The sequence below is a fragment of the Pituophis catenifer genome, unplaced genomic scaffold (assembly GCF_029215685.1).
Source record: "Pituophis catenifer annectens isolate HBS135680 unplaced genomic scaffold, rPitCat1.0.hap2 SCAF_2, whole genome shotgun sequence".
Taxonomy (NCBI): Eukaryota; Metazoa; Chordata; class Lepidosauria; order Squamata; family Colubridae; genus Pituophis; species Pituophis catenifer.
Genome location: NW_027256882.1, coordinates 260196251 through 260216709, shown reverse-complemented (window position 1 = coordinate 260216709; position 20459 = coordinate 260196251). Strand labels below are relative to the sequence as shown.

The 20459-nt window shown below is 38.6% G+C and overlaps 1 protein-coding gene across 1 annotated transcript in view; it reads right to left on the bottom strand.

Annotated features, from left to right (window-relative positions):
• OCLN (occludin) overlaps positions 1-12844 on the bottom strand; it is a 33078-nt gene extending 20234 nt beyond the window's left edge. Inside the window, exons 1-4 of the mRNA XM_070935805.1 lie at positions 12774-12844; positions 10036-10114; positions 8564-9263; positions 6982-7140 (exon numbers count right to left, since the gene is read on the bottom strand). Of these exons, the coding sequence (XP_070791906.1) occupies positions 6982-7140; positions 8564-9263; positions 10036-10114; positions 12774-12819 (984 nt within the window). The 5' untranslated portion in view covers positions 12820-12844. The remainder of the gene's footprint in view (positions 1-6981; positions 7141-8563; positions 9264-10035; positions 10115-12773) is intronic.
• Between the last annotated feature and the right edge of the window lie 7615 nt (positions 12845-20459).

Sequence of the window (20459 nt, the reverse complement as noted above, 5' to 3'; positions counted from 1 at the left end):
ATTCTGCACTGAATAAAACCAGAATACATAAGTGTTTTATTGTTTTTGTTGTTGATCTTTGTGGTGGGAGTATTGATACTATAAGCAAATAGCCCAAATTATGAAAAAGTCATTTTTTTCGGAGTAGTCATACAAATGGTATACAATGTTTTTAAAAGAGTAAAGGAAGAATATACATATAAAGAAAGAATGTGGCAGATTACATTTTAACACTTAGACTTTAAAAATATAAAATCTGAATGTGAACACAGTATCATATAACTATTCTTGGTAGATCTATCTACATGCTCAGGTGTAAATTTATGCTGGGTTTATCTGTCATATATGAAAGAATTCTAGCTAAATTGTTTGGGAGGTGTTTATGGAACACTGAATCATGTGGATGTTTCTTATTGTTCCCAAATAACATAAGGCCCATTCATATATAGTATGAACTAAGCGATGGTTTAGCAATCTGAGAATCCTTGAATAGACACCCACTCAGAGCTCCTAATAACATATCCTGTCACATGGTAAATGATATTTTTCTGTTAAATATGCAATCACCAACTATAGGTGGTCACAAACCAGGAAGTATTAATAAACTGTGGTGTTTAAGAAGAATTAGTACAATAAGCAAAATATCTCAATTTAATGATAGATTTTTTCTTAAAATGCTAGACTACTAAATCAATAAGTAGTATTAGACTAAATCTACATGCTAAATTTATTTCTAGACTACTATTTTTACATTTAAATCCTGCCCATCCCCCCTGGAACTCAAAGATGGTATATATGGTAATTCAACAATGACATCCTTGTAAGATACATTGATCTGACAGCCTGCATAGGTGCATGCTTGAGACTGAATTTCAATCTAGATCTCCCTGGTTTAATCTAATCTTCAGGTGTGTCCAGCCTTATGATTTGCCTGGGCCACAATGAGTAAACAGGAATTGTTTCAGGCTGTGCATAAAATATATAATATACTTAATGTATATAAATAACAAGAGTGTGTGTGTGTGTGTGTGTGTGTGTGTGTGTGTGTGTGCACGTCCGTGCGTGATCTTATGGGGCCAGATTACTAGCTGTCCAGAACCGCATGCGGCCCATAGGCCACAAATTGGACACGCCTTACATACAACATCACAATGGCCCTGTATAATTTAGCATTATAGTGATTCACTAATTCTGGCATTAGTTGAAGACAGAACATTATCTAAGAAATAACACTAGGTCACAGAGCTTTGTTTTGGGACCAGGCGGATGTAGGCCCGTGATGGTGAACCTATGGCACGGGTGCCACAGGTGGCACGCGGAGCCATATCTGTGGGCACGCAAGTGTTGCCCTAGCTCAGCTGCAGCATGCATGTGTGCACCGGCCAGCTGATTTTCAGGCCTTCTGGGCCCAGTGTAGGGGCCTCTAGAGGGCCTCCGGGAGTGTGTGGAAGACCGTTTCACCCTCCCCAGGCTCCAAGAAACCCTCTGGAGCCTGGGGAGGGTGAAAAACAGGCCTACCAGGCCCACCGGTAACCTCTTTGCCATCACGTGCCAAAAGCGAGGGGAGTGTGGGACGCGCATGTGTGGGGGGGCAGGGCACAGGGGCATTGAATTATGGGTGTGGGCATATGCATGCGTAACCCTCCACGCTTTTGGCACACGATGGCAAAAAGGTTAGCCATCACTGATATAGGCACAATATTAGATCTCTGTGGACTAAATCCAAACAAACATAACAGTCTCACTTTCGTATGGTATTTTTCAACACCAAGGGAATGCATTAGAAAAACTAAGGCCATGATGGCGAACCTATGGCACGCGTGCCACAGATGGCACACAGAGCCATATCGGTGGTCACGTGAGCATTGCCCTAGCTCAGCTCCAGCACGCAAGTGTGCACTTGGCCAGCTAATTTTCAGGCCTTCCAGACCCGTTGAAAGGCCATTTTTGCCCTCCCCAGGCTCCTAGAAAGCCTCTGGAGTCTGGGGAGAAAGAAAAACGGGACTTCTGGTCCCACCGGAAGTTAAGAAAGTGGCCGTTTCCTGCCTCCGGAGGGCCTCTGAGTGGGTGGGGAAGGCCGTTTTTATTTATTTATTTTATTAGTCCAATTTATATGCCACCCTTCTCCATACACTCAGGGCGGCTTACAATGCATTATAGCAATAGCCTGCATACTTTTTTGTATATACCTGCTTATTAGGGCTTTCAGCCCCCCTAAGCGGTGTTGTTCTATACAAAGTTGGCTTATTGCCCCCATAATCCGGGTCCTCAATTTACCTACCTCGAAAGGATGGAAGGCTGAATCAACCTTGAGTCTGGTGAGATTCGAACTTGCACTAATTTCAGGCAGCTGGCAGCTAAGTGCTAGCACTTAACAGCACTTTAGTCCACTGCATCACCAAGGCTCATCTAAGAAAGCCTCTGGAGCTTGGGGAAGGTGAAAAACAGGCCTACCGGGCCCACCGGGCCATCATGTGCCAAAAGTGGGGGAAGCACGGGGGTTGCGTGCTCATGCGCAGGACGCATTAAATTATGGATGTGGGCATGCCTGCGTGTGCCGCCTTGTGCTCCTCCCCTTTTGGCACACAACGGCAAAAAGGTTAGCCATCACTGAACTAAGGCATTACCATTACTGAATGCAAGGAAAAAAATAGAAGCATATTCTGCTTGCTCTTATCCTCAAAGAAACTTTTTTCCCTTTCCAAGTGAAAACTACTCATTCTTATTTGAACTAAGGCAAGTAACAGTGCTTGACACCTCTCAATGAGAGGTTTTTTTTAATGATACTCCATTCTGCTTTGAAAATGCTATAGAGCAGTGACGGCACCGAGTGCCCAAACTGGAATACGTGCACCCTGGAATGCTGGAAACTGGAAGACCAGGTGGCCATTGTGCATGTGCGCACCGGCCACCTAGTCTTCAGGTTTCCGGCACACACATTCCAGCTGGTCTTCATGCAAGCCAGAGTCCTGTGCACCAGCCACCTGGTCTCCCGGTTTCCGGCACTCTGGCATGCGCAAACACCAGCTGTGCCAGAAATCCAAAGAGCTGCTGGCGATGGCGTGCATGCCCACAGAGAGGGTTCTGTGTGCTACCTGCGGCACGCGTGCCATAGGTTCGCTATCATGACTATAGAGAAATTACTATGTCCAAAAAACTCAGCCTGCTTAAGGGGCCCAGAATGATTTGGGACATTTCAGAAGCAACTTCCAGCAGCTTCAGACTCAGATTGACCTGGCAATCATGGCTCTGCCTCAATTGCTTTTGGGCTCAAATGCAGTAAGGGCATAGTCAGCTCCAAACTGTGGGAAATGACTTTTGTGCAGATGCACATAAAGCACTATATATGATTTGACTATCTCTACTGCAAATTCTGTGACAGCTCACCTCCCCAGGTTTTACAGCTCAACACACTCAGCACTGCTGAAGCCATTTAATGTTTTGGTCAGTTACAATAACTGTATTTAGTCTCTGTAACCAAGGACATTTAGTGGACACAAAGAAGACAACATCAATCTTGCGGTCTTCTGCTTAATCCTCAGGCAATTTTGGTTAGCAATTATAATCTAAGAGAAATGGATTAATGTGCTATAAATGGCTCCGCATACTGAGTAATTCTGAGTAAGTTGTTATGTACATTTCAAAATCCTCCAAGAAACAGAGAAAAAAAAATGACAACACAAGTGCAAAGAAGCAGTAGTGCTCCTCCCACCCTCCAACAAGCCTCCTGTGCGGACAGATTTTCTCCAAAACATTTCTTTACATAGCCTTTGCTATGATTTCCACGAAAGATTGGTCCATGACAAACACATAAACCTTAAGTAAAAGTTAGTCATCAGAATGTGGTTTTCTTCCCTATTTATTTTGCAAAGCAAAAAGCAAAACAACAAGAACAAGTGTCAACAGAATTGAAAGAAAACTACTACCAAGACTAAAATCATAATATGAGACGAGGAACTAATCAAGAGTCTACACTTATGCACAAATACAAATTACTGTTCTGTGATAAATACAAAAACCACAGTTACAAGTTATTCACTAGGATTTGATTTGCTGTTCGGTTTTACTCTCTCCTCTATCAGGTGAAACATGAGTAAACAAGTTCATTAGCTAATAAAGAACACGCCCTGAAACTGTCTCACCGAAACATTCACTTTGTCTCATTTAAAGCCCTAGATGAAGTAATCATTCTCTTTACAATAAGCTTCTTGATAAAGGTCAATGCAAAAGCAATGTTGCAGTTAAGTCAAAAGGGGCTGGGATGCACAGTACAAACACAAACAGGCAATTTATATACAAGATTTATGCTACTATTTTTAGTTTCCAAGTCCTCTACATATTGGACAATTAAGAAAGTAAATTACCTCATTATTTCTAACACTATAAAAATTGATTTCAATCTATAATGCCTATTTGTTTTTAGATGAAAAAGTTGTAATGCCAACCTTTTAAGTCCAGGGAGGGAAGCCTCTTATGCTTTGAGGTTGTGAGACAGCCAGTGACACAGGAAATAACATGGGGGTAGAAGAAAAACTGGATTTACCTAAGAGCTTGTCTACAGTGGCACCTTGCCTCATTTAGGCCAATAATCAGTTTTGGATAGCAGGGCTGCCACAGAGAGGAGGGGGTCAAACTATTTTCCAAAGCACTTAAAGGCCAGACAAGCAATAATGGATGGAAACTGAACAAGAAGAGATTCAATGTGGAAATAAGAGAAATGTTCTGACAGTGAGAGCAATCAACCAATGGAACAGCTCACCTTCAGAAGTGGGAGCTTCATCACAGGAAGTTTTCAAGAAGAGACTGGACTGCCATCTGTCAGACATGGTGTAGAGCAGGGGTGTCAAACTCGATTTCATTGAGGGTCGCATCAGGCTTGTATTTGACCATGGGAGGCTGGGGTGGAGGGGCCAAGGTTGGCATGGCCAGCTTGACATCACTCCTATTGGGGGAGCCTATGGTGGCCCAAACGGTCTGCCAGCAGAAATGGGCTCCCGAACTCCGTTTTCGGCTGCCACGGCCTCCTGCAATGATCTGCCAGTGAAAATGGAGCTCGGGAGAGAGGCATGCAGCCTTCCCGAGCTCCGTTCTCACTGCCAGAGAGTTGAAGGGGCCTGTGGCAGCTGAAAATGGAGCTCAGGGGCCCATTTTTGCTGGCAGAAGGACTGTGGGCCAATCCTTCACTGTTTCCAGGGCAACCCCGTAGGCCAGATCTAAGTACCCCGCAGGTCAGATCCAGCCCCTGGCCCTTGAATTTGACACCTCTGGTGTAGGATCTCTTGCTTGGGCAGGGGGTTAGACTAGATGATCTACAAGGTCCCTCCCAACTCTGTTAATCTGTTAGTCTGTTGGAATGGATCAGACTGTCCAGGGTATCATGAACACAACGTCCAGGCACATTTTCCTGCCAATGTTGCTTCAATTGCTGTAGTCTATTTGGCTGGTGTACTTGAGTTGTTCAAGGCTAACCTCATCATTTTATTGGTTGCAGCACAAAGTGCCAGGAATGCCCCTCACCCTCTAACCTGTGGTCAACACCTTCAGTTAGGGTGAGGGGCACTCCTAGCACTTTGTGCCCCTTGAAGTTTTTTTTCCCTTTAAAAACTTAATAGGTGGATTACTGATATCCCTCACACACCAATTCAGTATGTTTTAAACTGCAAATGTGGCTTCCCATATGAAACAACCAAATAAGCAGCATTCTCTATAACTGTTACCTTTTTACTGTGTTTCCCTGAAAATAAGACCCTGTCTTATATTTTTTTGAACCCTGAAATAAGCACTTGGTCTTATTTTCTGGGAGGACTTATTATTTTGGAGTGTGTGGAACAAGACGGGGCTCCTCTTGCCGTCTTACCTGATTTCCAGCTCTGTCTCCCTAACCCTAACCAGAGGAAATGGCGGGGACAGGCTGTGCATGTCTTTAAATATTTTCGGTGGAGGGCTTATTTTCAGGGGAGGGCTTATTTTCGGGGAAACACGGTAATAAAATAATGAAGTGGCTAAAGTGTTCTCTCATATTCATTATTTTCTTATTTGGGGCTCATAAACTGTACATAAATAGTAAAAAATGGTCTGTTTAACTTTGTGTCATGTGGAATTGATTCAACTTCTTTTCACCCAGGAATCCATTGAAACCAATTTGACCAGATTTGCATGCAGCTGGATGGATGTATAGATAGGTTGACATCTGCCCAAACCTACATTCCTCCTCTCAAATAGAAGCAAGGCCAAGATGCAAGATAAATTAAATAGCTACTTATTAAAATGAATTGCCTATAAAATAACATATAAATTCTACTTATAAAAGCAATTGCTTATTTGCATATATTATCCTGATTGGCCAGAGGCCATAATAAAAATTCATTCGTTCATTCATATAAAATTCATTTTTTCTCTCATAGAAACCCATTGATGTAGATACATTCCCAACTGCCTTCCAGCAGAGAAAAACAGAGATGCATTAAGGTATAATTGGCAGAGAAGGAAAGGAGAGAGCCTTGATTTAGCCATTATAAAAAGGACTAAAATCAGTAAGGAGGCAGCCAGCACATATGCTCCCACAAAGTGTCAGCTGATGACAAATCCTAAAGACCACCATATTTTTCTGCAGCAATCTTTGCAGCTGTTTACATATTTATTCATTCTTCTCTTTTCACTCTCATTTATTTCTCTATAAACCTCCCCCTTCCAACAATTCAGCAACTATTTATTGGAGAAATAACTATTACGTAGATCAGTCTGGACCAACTCCCAGAATTCCCCACTCATCTGGCACTTGAAGTTCACATTTCTTACACTTGTTGAGGTTAAGAAACACGGATATTGATGAATATTCACAATTGGCTATAATGTAATTCCAGTAGGGATAAAAAATATTTCTGTCTTATTTCTGCTTACCACCTGCACATTACTGCAAAGCATATTTCAGCATGGCACATATTTATAAAACAAACACAAACACTGCAACACTCCCAAATAAATATTAAATAGTTAACTTACCCATTCTTCTACATTAGGAGTTTCATCATAACCTTTTGTGTTATCCCAGAGTATACTCATTTTGCCATAGTAACCTATTTTACTTCGGGTTTTTACTGCGAAAAATATTATTATAGCCAAAGCTGCAGCAATCAGGAAACCTAATACAATGGCAATAGCCTGGGGAAAAAGCAGATTAGTATGTTTAGTCTACTGCTTTTACAACCACAAATAATCTTAAATAGAATGTCTGTCTTTTTCAAATTACAAATAAACAACATGGAATCATTATATGGTAACTGAAAAATGCAAGATTCAAAAATATATTCAACCTGCTGTTTCCACTTTATTGGGAAATTTTGATTTATAGGGAAAACTAAACAAATTGGGGAAGAGCTTCTTAAACAAAAATAAGCATTATTATTTACATGAATGCACATAGCATGCACTATTTTAACAATAATATTTATGCAGTAAATAAATATGTCTTTCATATTTATTTTACTGAACTCAGTCTGATGGAACACTGCTTTTGGAAAAAAGAATCTAATCTTCTCCATGTTTAATCTACAGTATATTTTTCTAGTCAAATACATACATTTTGAATATAGTAATCAAAATATGTAATAAAGTTCACTTTTTTCAATAAAATTATAAAAAGCCTTTTAATGATCAGATAAATTCCAGATTCCACACTCATATTGGTTTGCTTACAAAGAATTAAGCTTGCACAAATTGCATTAGATATATCTAAAATTCTTATCCATTTCCAGAATTTCCCTTGGAAATAGCATAAGTTAGTGTAATCAGATAGATACAACTGCAGCCAATATATTTAGCAAAAGGTTTTATATATGTAGAATTTTAATTGGGGGAAATAGAGTTGGACTGAAAATGTAAAGATACAAGCATATAATGGTATACAAATACAGTCAAACCACTGTTGGAATCCTGCACTTATATGATTTATAAGTTTTAGTTTCCACCTCATAATTTTGTAGGTTAATTCTTATCTAAACTGGATAGCTATGGAGGTAGTATTCTTCTAATGAACTGCACTAGAATTTCAATAATCCCATAGTTAATGGCAGGTATTATGGGTGTTCTAGCCAAAACATCAACAATGTTGATGTTAAGAGCCTTGGTGGCGCAGCAGATTAAAGTGCTGTTAAGTAACACCAGCTGCCTGCAATTACTGCAAGTTCAAATCTCACCAGGCTCAAGGTTGACTCAGCCTTCCATCCTTTCGAGGTAGGTAAAATAAATGTTGGAGCACTGATGATGTATCTAGTTTGGGTCATGAAATGTCTGCAAGAAAATAATCAAGCTTACAGAGCACACCAAGATTCCCCCAAAACAACTAGCAAGCATTGTGTCAGAATCTGTTTATAAGGAATGAGAACCAAGACATTTCCATTTTTTTTGTTTTTTCCCTATAATAAGAATAAAAAAAATCATACTATTATAAAAATGGGTGGCTAACATTCAGTGTCCTGGACAGACCAGTGAAATTATTTCTGCATAAAACTAAGTTTTAATTCTATTTTTACTTCCAATACAACTAATATTTTGCATTGGGGATGATACTAATTTATTTACATACCTCCTGAGGTTCCACCACACAATAGTGATATAAGTATTGATTTACGTAGAGTCCAGTAGTTGCGGGTGTGTAAAACTGGCTGCACAACATATAGATCTGATTGTAGATCACTGATCCAGAAGACTGTGCAGTTGGGTTGACTGCTAGTGTATATACAATTGTAGCAATGAACATCAAGAAGAGCAATATAGAGCTTGCTATTATCACAAAGAGATAATATTTCCTTGTCCTGGCAATCTTAGTCTTTGTAACACCAATCACAAAAACCATCAATCCAGCAATAAAGCAAAAAGCTGCCATTGCAAGTAGAAAGCCTTTTGCTCCTCGTGGATCAATATAATTTCCTCCAAGGCCATATCCACTATTATAGCCACCATAACTTCCAAAACTGCTGCCAATGTATCCACCATAGTTGGTTCCAAAACCTCCATAGCCAGGATACCCCAAACCAGTTCCTAGTGCACCTCCATACATGTCCATATCCCAAGCCAGAGTAGAGGCAACACAAGCAAAGACCCCAATAGACATGACTAGTATGAGAATTGACATGATCTTGATTATTCCTGGTGGGGAGGACCACTTGTAGAAACGTTGCACTTCATCTTCCGGATAATAAGAATATGCTGGTTGAGAGTGCATAAGCTGAGAATGGAATTCACCACCAAATGTATTGTTGCTTGGTAAATAGTGTGAAGGTACGCTACAAAGATTAAAGAAACTATTAAGACACTATTTTATCAAAGCAAATAACATTAAACATCAAGTTTAACTTCTTTACATTTCTCCAGAACATATTTATATATGCTACATATTCACACGCATAATCTGCGATGATCAAATACTATCTACAAATGCATGTAGAAAGTCCATAAGATTTCTTGCTGCTTCCAAAAAATGTTTATCATTAAGTAGTGTTCAGCTGATAATGTCTGACCAAAAGATTTAATGAAGTAGGGAATTATGTGGTGAGATGGAAGTCATTTCCATAAATGGTGCTTTTTAGACATATGGAAGAAAATTAGAAAATGAGACGGAAAAGATATTTTATTAACATATTCATTAAATTGAGCTGTCAGTCTGGATCAGCAATGAATATTTCTTCCATTAAAATAAATACCTTGGTTAAATGAAGCTATGGCCAATTATTGTGATATTTCTGTCACTGAGGAAGTACATTTTACCTCCCTTTCAGCTCAAATTTGTATTACATGAGATTCAAAGCTCCCAAACATTTGTGTGTCTGCTGTGAAATATTCAGCTATTTTGGAAATATATAAAAGTTTTTAACAAAATGAGCAGGTGCTACAGAGTATCTTAGCTTTAGTCATAATACACTAATCATTGTACATACTTTTTAATAGCTTTGTCATTATAAAGAATTAAGAAATTATATCAACAATGGAAAAAACTGCCAGAATCCATATTTTAATAGTGTACTTTACTTATCTATAGTAAATGAAATAGATATTTACAATTCATTTGGGCGATAGGGTGGAGGACTTTCAAAAGGTCTTGGTGACATAGTGGAACTTTGGGTTGTGACGTTTTTACCTATAAAGAAAAATATACCAATAAGTTATTTAATAACTTAATTGAAACAAAATGCTAATAAATTTGTGAAATGCTAATTTTCAAGATTACGCTCAGGGCGCAACACAAATCTTTTAGCCAAGAATACCTGGAATGATGAGTTAAATTATTAATTCTCTATATTGCAAAGAGCTATTTTCAGTTACCTATTTTTAATTTTATAATTTATCCTGGTAATTCACAGACTATTTAGATTCACTATGCAATCTAACAGAAATGCAGGCACTCCTCACTCTGTGACCATAATTGAGACCAATTATTTCAGCACTTCATAAGTAAAGTGGTCTCTAAGTGAAACTGAACTATGCTCATGATCTTACTTCCTTTGCTTTATGCACTTGCCAAGGTTGTACCAGAAATGCAAGGATAGGTTGCAAGGTTACTTTTCCATCACCATTGTAATGGTCACTAAATGAGATAATTCCCGAAATGAGGTATAATTTGGAGATTAATTCTTCTGCATTCTCTGATATTTATTTCAAACATATGTAGACTTCCATTGAAATATGCATTATAAATTCCGCTTGCTCAAAGTTTTTATAGTAAGTAGTCTTTTTAGTCTAGATAAAAACTGCAGTTTCGCATTCTGAACATATTTTATAAATAAGGAGGTCGCAGGAAAGAAGAAGTTCCATTCATAATGCTCCTTTTATTAATGAAACCATTTTTCACCTCTTTCAAGAAACGTAACAATCAGAAAAAACTTATATCACACTATAGACAAGGCGTGCACTTTTTTAAACCTCAAGAACAGAAAAATAGTTCAAATCTACTGAAAAATATTCTTGCTCTCAAAGCACCTGTTGTTTTTTTAATAATAAAATGTAGTAAAAAAACAATACTGTGCAGAATGTTTTACAACTATGAACCAGAACTAGGATGATAGTAACATATAAATTGCTATATTACATAAATACACCAAAGTATTAATACCATAAATATGTTTATTTAAAACATATCTGAGTAAATTAAAGGAAGATTATTAAAGAAATCACATTAATGGACAAAATGGCAACATTGGCAGAAGCTGGGGTTATTGTTATAGGTAACACAGCCTAATAGTAAAGACTTCATTTTTTAGCAAATTTCTTGAAAATTTGTCTTTGGTTCTTTAAGAGCAAACTTAGTTTAGTTTAATTTACTTTACTGTCATTGCACATGGTACAACAAAATTAAATGATGTCTTCAGTGTACATTATAACTATAAAAATAAAAATACAAACATACATCCTTTACATTCTATATAATTGAAATTGAAAATCCGATATTGCACTATACTGTAGAATTCAATATGGTTATCGCACTGTGATAGATAGAAGATAAAGATGTTTGCAACCATATACTGGAAAACCCAGCTCAATGTAAAATACAAAATGACTTCATTAAAGAGCAGAAAGATCCAAGTACCTGCCAGATATATTTAAATTGGACACACTTGCAAGTCAAATTAATACTAAAGAAAAATAGGCATTAACATTACTAGAAGATGCTTTCCAATGTATCAGTGGAAGAAAACTGTGGCACTTTAAAAACTGGCTATGGGATCAGTTTGTATGTACTATGTTAATTAAAATGCTTAAACTGCTATCAAGAAATTTATGTAGAGTAGGTATAGTACAAAAGTTAAGGTAGCATACAATTTTGGATGTTTCCTGACAAGACTTTCATGTGACATTATCTTCTCAATCGTAAAATGCTATGGAACATGTAGGAATTTTTTTGTAACTTGTCATGATATCGCACTGTTTTGGGGTGTTTTTTTCTTACAAGAAAATAAATAACAGGGAGCAGTAGAATAACTACAGAGATATTTGCCAACTTTTAAAAACCATCTCCGCCACCTGCGAAATGCAGCTATATATTTGCTACAACTAAGGAGCCTAGCTAGCTGGTATACGGAACCCCAGTCAGTCTTGATAAATGGATATTTAACAGAAATTCTTTCCAGAGGAAAAGTAGACAGATTGAGGCTTAGCACAGTATCAAGCTAAGTAAAAAAATGCAGTTTGCTTGTTTGAAACGCAGCCTCCAACTTCAAAAGTATATTGTCACTTAGCATAAATATCCCCGAGGGATCCTTATCAAAAGATAAATAAATATCCCTTGAAACTTGAGGAGAAAAATAAAAGGGAAAACCAAGGCACATTCCACCCCCAACCCCCCATTTCCTGCGTTCCTTTCGGCTCTCCCCCCTCCCCACTCCTCCAGCCACTATTGCTCAACTTTAGGAGAAGCCTGAACGAACTAGTTTGATCCAGAGAGCTCAGAGCTCAGAGGCCGTGGGACCGACATACTTTTCCAAGCCCTAAAATTAGCGCCACTGCGATAGGCACAGGGACACTTATCTCAGATCAGAGTCAATTCAGAGCAAAAAGAATTAGGGAAAGAATTCCTCCCGGGCTCCCCTTCACGCGCTCTCCTCTGAGCGCCTCTAATGCTGCTCAGCCCTGACCACCAGCTCCGCTGAAAGCCAACCCTTACCTCGCCTTCACGCAGCTCCAGCACCTGTTGCGCTTTCGCACTTCTTTAAGAGGCGCATCGCCTCCTTCGGCAGCCCAGGCAGGCTATCGCGCGCCAGCCACACCCAAGCCCGGAGAGGGCATGCGCAATACCTACATACCTGAGCAAAGGGTGGGGAGAGGCGCCTTCGCCCCGCTCGGCTCCATTGGCCGAGCGCTTCCTTCCAGGCCAATTCGGGGGCGGGGCGCGGAGGCACCCAAGAGGCTGAGATGCGAAGAGAAGCGCCTTTGTCTCTCCGTGTGACCCAAACACCTGAAACTCGCCCGCGGGCAACCCGTAGGTTGGTCGGATGAGTCCTTCAGGGCGGGAGAGTCCGATTAAACGCAAGGAAGATTTATTTCCAGGGATTGTTTCGCTGCCCTCTGACAGTTTCAACCACAAGCACCAGCAGCCCGGTTGATAAATAATTGGACTAAGGCTCGTCCAGCGTTTTCCTCTTACTGTAGCCATTCTAGATAGCGAGCCCTTCCAAGGGGAAGCAATTTGTTTTCCTGCCTGGTTTCCGTGGAGGCGGGATCTCAAAGAAAGAAGAGGCGCTCCTGGACAGCCACTTCGGAGAAGTTGGTGCTATATACCTTTTTGGGTGATCTAAAGTTTCAGATGGGGTTTATATCTTCTTTACTTCTTTGTAAATTATCACTGGAATCATAATGCGCAACTATGCACTGCACACACACAGAAAAGTTTTGTTGAAAAGGAATTTTCATCTTCAGGGAGGCAGCCCCCATTTCAGAATTATAAGATGTGAGGTGCACTGTGTTTTTCTCAACTTTAGCCATGTTAAGATATGCGTGCTTTTACTCTCAGAATTCCCCATTCAGCAAGAGAAACACTGCTGTAAGGAGAGGTGCACATCAAGTGGCCTGGAGAAATGTTGGAAGTTGCTCCTAGACAGACACACCAAATAATGTTACCAAACTATGATTGTTTAGTGTGACAGAAGAAAAATATTTAATACATGGTTGAAGAGAGATCATGTCTAATTTTAAATATAAATGAAAGAAAACAATTTCAGGGCTGTTGTGCCATCACTCAGTACTTTCTGGAACTCATTTATTTATTTATTCAACTTGTATAGCCATCCAACGTCAGTCTGATTCTGGGTGGAGCCTAGCAATAAAACCAGCATTTAAATCAAAACAAATGATTAAAGCAAACATAAGACATGCAATAAAAACATTAAAACACACACACACTACAATAACCATAGACACTAGCAAATCCAACCAATACATCACATTCAATACAGCCATTGTAAAAGCTATCCACCACTACTAACCCTCAGAGCAATGGCAAAGTCATTACACAACTTTTAACCAGTTTCCAATTTCTGTTTAGGAAAGATTGTTGAATGAGTAGTGGGCTGAATGAAGTGGGCTCTTTTCAGTCAGGGTTCAGGTTGGGTTACAGCATTGAGACAAGATTAACCAGGCTAGTGGATGACAGATTCAGGACAGTGGTAGTCCATCTGTCATGATCTTCCTGGATCTATTAGTGTAATTCAATATCATTGACTATAGTTTCCTTACTCTGTCGGGTTTGGGTGGTGGGAGATAGGTCAAACCCTAGGCCTCTGTGATGTGGAGTGGCTTAGGTAGGGCTCAGATCTTTCACCCCTCCTCTTTTAACATCTATATGAGGATGTTGGGAAAGCTCATCCAGTGGCATGGATGCAATATCATCAAAATGTTGATGATACCCAATTGTATATTCAGGTACAGCTGATCAAGCAACAGTGTCCCAGTGTTGGCCCAGTGACTGGAGATTATAAGGGTTTGACTGGGGAAGGACCAGTATTGATTTAACCCTAGCAAAATGTAGTGGCTCTGGGTTTTGATCCTCCTGGATCCAGTGAGGTATCACCTGACTCTTGCCAGGCTTGCAGCCATGGGTAGGCGGGCAGATTCACACAGATTTTATCCTGTGCACAGTTCCTATTACTAGCCAAGAGGCCTTCCTCACAGTCACTCACACCCTAGTAATTTCTTGGTTGAATCATTGAAACATGTTTGACAGACGGTTTCCCTTGAAGTCCATGTGGAAATTGCAACTGGTCTAGAGTGCAGCAATGCAGACGGTTTTGGGCAATGCATGGTTTGTCCATGTTATACAGATGCTACACAAGCTTCTAGTTTTTCCAGGTGTAATTCCAGATAGGGACATGGTGGCTCATTGGCTAAGATGCTGAGCTTGTTAATCGAAAGGTCGGCTGTTCAACAGTTCGAATCCCTGGTGCCGCATAACGGGTGAGCTCACGTTACTTGTCCCAGCTTCTGCCAACCTAGCAGTTTGAAAGCAGGTAAAAATTGCAAGTAGAACCTTCCCACCTTTGACCTTTGATGGGAAGGTAACAGTGTTCTGTGCACCTTTGGTGTTTAGTCATGCCGGCCACATAACCACGGAGACATCTTCGGGCAGCGATGGCTCTTCGGCTTTGAAACGGAGATGAGCACCGCCCCTTGGAGTCAGGAACAACTAGCACATATGTCCAAGGGGAACCTTTACCTTTTTAATTCAAGATTCTGATATCACTTTTAAAGCTCTGAGTGGCACAGTAGCAGGTTGTTTATGAAACCTGAGTGTATCTGCCACTGGAACAAGTCCAATAGGGTGGCTGCACACAGGTTCCTTCCTTTAAATGTTAACCATACCATCACTAGCAGCCCTAGCTCCTCTTCTGAAATCTGGCAAGTCTTTACCCTTCTAGCTTTCTGAAAAGCCTTGGTTTGAAGAACTGGCTATTCCTGCTAACACATTGGAGTGTTGTTTTATGCTTTTTATTGTTTTATTATTATTTGTAAACTGCCCAATATACACGATGGACAGTTTAAATCAATCAATTTTGGGCCAAATCAGTGACCGCTTACAGTATTCAATATCAGTATTCAATCCTGGACCACGGATTGAGAATTATTCTTTTAAGGAGCATTTGAAATGTTGGAATATATACTCTTGGGAACTTTTAACACTAATACTCGTAATAGTAACAGGACTGTGTGGCACTTTTCTATTCTAAAAAAGGCACCTCAAAATATATGAGGGTAGCTGTGTGGTCCCAGGAAAAGAGCTAGCTTCTATTAAAAGTTCTAAGAAGATGCTTCCTTCAAACTTCCATTTGCTCCAAAGCATCTTATTTATTTATACTTAATGTAACTTGCTATACTGCCTGCCAATTGTTGAATAGTCTCAGCCATTTATAATGGAAAAGGTAAAATGACAAATAAAAACAAATAGGTGAAATTAACTGTTCAAATTAGCAGCTGAAAGTCTATATAAAAATATGTGTTTTGAAGGTTTTAAAAAAGCTCATAAAGATCTTAGGTCCTTCAGGTCCTAAACCACCAGGAGTCATTAGGAATTATAGCAATAGAGAAAACCAGTAAATGCAGAGATTCTGCAGGGCATGCATTCCAAACAGCTTGAATGGCAACAGAGAAAACTTGTTCACCAGTTGTTACAATGGCAATTCTCAGTAAGCATAAAAGTGCATACAGAAAACTCTGTTCTCTCAAATAATCTGGATCTAAGTAATGTAGCATGTTCAAGATAATTTAGTGTACTTTGTATTTTGCCCAGGATTGGCAAATAAATTTGGCCTTGAATGCAAAGCCTTGCACATTCCAATTAATACTAATTACCTGCTTTGCCCACAAAGCAGACACAATCAGGTGAACCACATAGCAACAGATCTATTTTCTAATTTCAGTGTAGCACCTTTCTGAATTTCAGAGATACTTCTTACACTGCAGCATACATACAGCCACAATAAACAATGACAACAACTTTAGAACCATTATTGGATTAATTACATAACATTTCCACCCAATGAGATAAGATACAATACTGGCAATCAGAAAATTATTTTCTGGAGGACACTGACATCTGAAAAAGTAAGCCAGTTTGGTGTAGTACAATGCTTTTCAAACTTGGCAGCTTTTAATATATGTGAACTTTCAACTCCCAGAATTCTCTAGTTAGCACGCTTACTCTATCCTTTCTGTGATTCATTTATTAAAAATAATGAATTAAAGAGATTGATATATCCCAATGATTATAGATAGGTTCAGGTTGCTGTCCTACAGTATTTAAATCTTTTCTTTCCGCTTCACATTCCATTGCCTTGCAATGGAATAATGTCCTAAGTATCTTTCTCTGAACCAATTATCTTGAAAAAACAGATGTCAAGCATTTAAATGAGTTGCTAAAACAAAGATTAACATTTGGCAAATGACAGAATATAATATAAAGCTGTTTGCGGCCTCAGGATACAAACCTCAAATGCACGGAGGTTTGATTAATACTTAATTTAGTGGTGATGGTTAGAATATAATCACTGCAAAACACTTGCTGCTGTTGAATTTTAAACGCAGTGTGGTAGGAGCAGTTTGCAAAAGAAACTGAATGAATAATAATAAACCATTATAGAATGCAATTACTATTTATGATTGCCCATATTTGGCCAAGCACTATACATAACTGCTGTGTTGTCTAAATTCACCTACTCATACATAGAAAATAAAAGGCAAAAGATTGCGACAAATCACACCACATACTAATTCATTCTGATCCGCTAAACAGAATACATCTTACAACTATTCTGAAGCATTAACAACATTCTGTACCTTTTCTTAAGTATGTTACCCAAATTGGAGCAGTTGTCACTTCAACTGTATAACCAGAATGAGATTTTATGTGAAAAGACTCAGTGCACTCACACATACCAACCGATGCCACACCCTTACACACCTGATCCTTGCCCTTGCACTCTTCCACACCTGCGTACAAACTGTAAGCTTGTACACAATGTGCTAAGGCAGTATGTGGTTTGCTCCCTGCCAGCTTCCCAGAAGAAAGGTAAATGGAGAAAATGGCAGGAAATTGGAAATTCCAGGCTGACAGGCAGGTGAGTGATTGCTACTGGGTGGGAGAAGGAGCGTGGGTGTGTCTAGGAGTGCAGGAGAGGTTCCGCATAGGAAACAGGGAGGATGCACAGCTTGTAAGCAGGTGTGGAAGAGTGCACAGGCAAGGATCAGGTGTGTAAGGGTGTGGCATCGGTTGGTATGTGTGAAGGAGCACAAGAGAGACAGTGCAGGTCAGGAAGGATGTGGGGGCGTGAGAGATGTTGGGGAGGGTGCACAAGGGAGTGAGTGAGGATATGTGAGAGAGGCACTGTACAGGTTAGGAAGATTTCATGGGGTGCAGATAGATATGTGAGAGTGGCATGACTTGGATCATGGAGGATGTGTGAGGATGACAAGTGGTAGGTAAGTAAATATGTCTGAAAAGATGACACAACAAATCATGGATTGTCTAGTATATGTTTTATTCATTATTTTATGAAAATATAGAGTTCAGTATTTCAGAAGATTCGTTATGACTTAATACTATAAAGAAACCAAAGGAAAGTGACTTGCATTGTAGTGCATGTTATTTGAAAATTATCTTTTTCCTTTTCTATGTTTCTTCAACTTTTCTTTTCTTGGATTTTTTGCTTTATTTTTTTCTTCCTTACTCTGTATTTGTTAGTTTTTACCTTCTTGTTTAACAGTTTTAATAAAAAAATATATGCTAAAAGGAGATTGTTTTGAAGTTACAGCTAGAATAGAAATTCACTACAATGTGCTAAGGTTCTTCTGTAAAAAAATGTGATATACAATATAGAAATGTAGAAAGATATATGAACTTCCCACCTCACTTATAAAAAGATAATTTTGTGGATTTTCTATTTTCCAAGAGCTGTATTTAAAAACTATGCTGTTTAATGCCCTGAATAATTTTTCTGCACCTGCCATTCCAATCAACATTTTAAATTGCTGTTTAGAAAAAGTCAGCTATAATCACTCCTCCAATCTGAATTTAAGAGGTAAGATTAGTTGGCAATTCAAATATATATATATATATATATATATATATATATATATATATATATATATATATATATATATATATATATATATATATATGTCTTCTGAAGTTTTCGCAGGTGTGTATATGCAAAAAAATTAAAATCTCAGTTGTTTTCCCGCGTCATGTTAAATAAGTTAGTTAAAATGTTTAAAATTCTGGTTAAAATCCTAGCTTAAAATCTTCCAAAAATCCTTACAGAGCACTCTGCAAGGTCCTTTAAAACCTTAGCTAAAATCCTACCAGTACCTTAAAAGTTTTTTCTAGCAACGTTTCGACAGGCTCACAACCCTGTCATCTTCAGGCTCTTGTTTAGTTTAGAAGCTATGGGTGTGTTGCGAGGTCGGAGCTGTCGCTTTTCTATGTTTGCTGCTGCTGACATATGCTGGTTAGCCTGTAACTCTGTGTCCTGATTTATATATATATATATATATAAAGACAAGGCTGTCTTTCAGCAAGAAAGTAAAATTCAGTATCAGTCTGAAAATATTTTAGTTGAATATTGCTTTTCTTCGATAGTATTTACATTCTCTTTTAACAATTACTTTCCTCATGATATTTTCCCAAACAAAGCTAATAACTTTTTCTGAGAAAGGTTGCACTTGTATGCTCAAAATGCATTACCTATAAAATAAATTATGGGTAGATTTTCAAATAAAATAACATGTATCTAAACCAGTGGTGGATTGCCCCCGGTTCTGTCTGGTTCTATACAACCGATAGTAAAACCGGTGGGAGGCTCCACCCACCCACGATGTCATAATGGGTGATCTGCGCATGTGCAGAAGCTTCTGTGCATGCGCAGAAGAGCCGCGCTCCCGCTGCGAACCGGTAGTAAAGATAAGTAGAACCCATCCCTGATCTAAACACTTAGATTTAGGTCCCTTTCTACATCAGAATCAATTTTAAAAGAATGATATTCATCCCAGAACTTCTGTTACCACATCCATGATCCAGCAAGAAAACATGAGGTAACTACCCCTCCAACAAAAAGGTTGTACTTTGCATAATTGTGATGTTTTCAAATACCACATCCTGTCAAATGGAATCTCATATATCTATTTTGTTGCAAAATAGATGCAGGTTACAAAAATACAACTCCAATTTTTGCTTAGAATGTCAAGATTTACAAATTTTAAACTTTCAAAATTATTTAATTTTAAAATGTATGGCTATCCAAAGGAAATTGCTGAACAAGAAGATTGTACTATATAAAATCTTTGTTACATAACTAAAATATTTATTAGTTTATCTAAAGATGTATATACAATTTTTTTTGTTAATCACCTGTGCAAAATAAAACTCAATCAAATGTTTCATGGATGTGAATCTTTCTCCTAAACACATACTATGCAAACTTCATTAGGAATTGTTAAAAGGGAATTAAGAATTGATGTTCCTAGCACTGAGCTCACCAAACACATGGTTTGGGTTCGGTAGAAGCTGAATCCAAGTTCCTGCCTGCCAAAGGAGGAGATGACTAGACTCTGGTTCCCTGTCCTTCCAAGGAGGTCATTACACATAAATAGTTAAATGGCACCCTAGCATATAAAGCAATTTTTAATACATACAGATCTCTGAAAAACTGCATTTCATGTAACTGAGCTATACATGAAATTAAGGAAGACATACTTATTTACAGCATATTCATATTTGGGAAAATATCTCACTGACAGAAATACAAATATTTTGAATTTAAAAAGTAAAGATACTAATTTTATATGTTTAGAATAGGATCATCAACAGTGCACATGGTTTAACTACATTCTTAGAACATTTTCCAGCTTACAGTAGATAAAACTTTTCCTTAGTTCACAATATACATACTAGATTTTAGTTACTAATTTTACAAGAAAAATGTACAATAATGGCAATAAATATT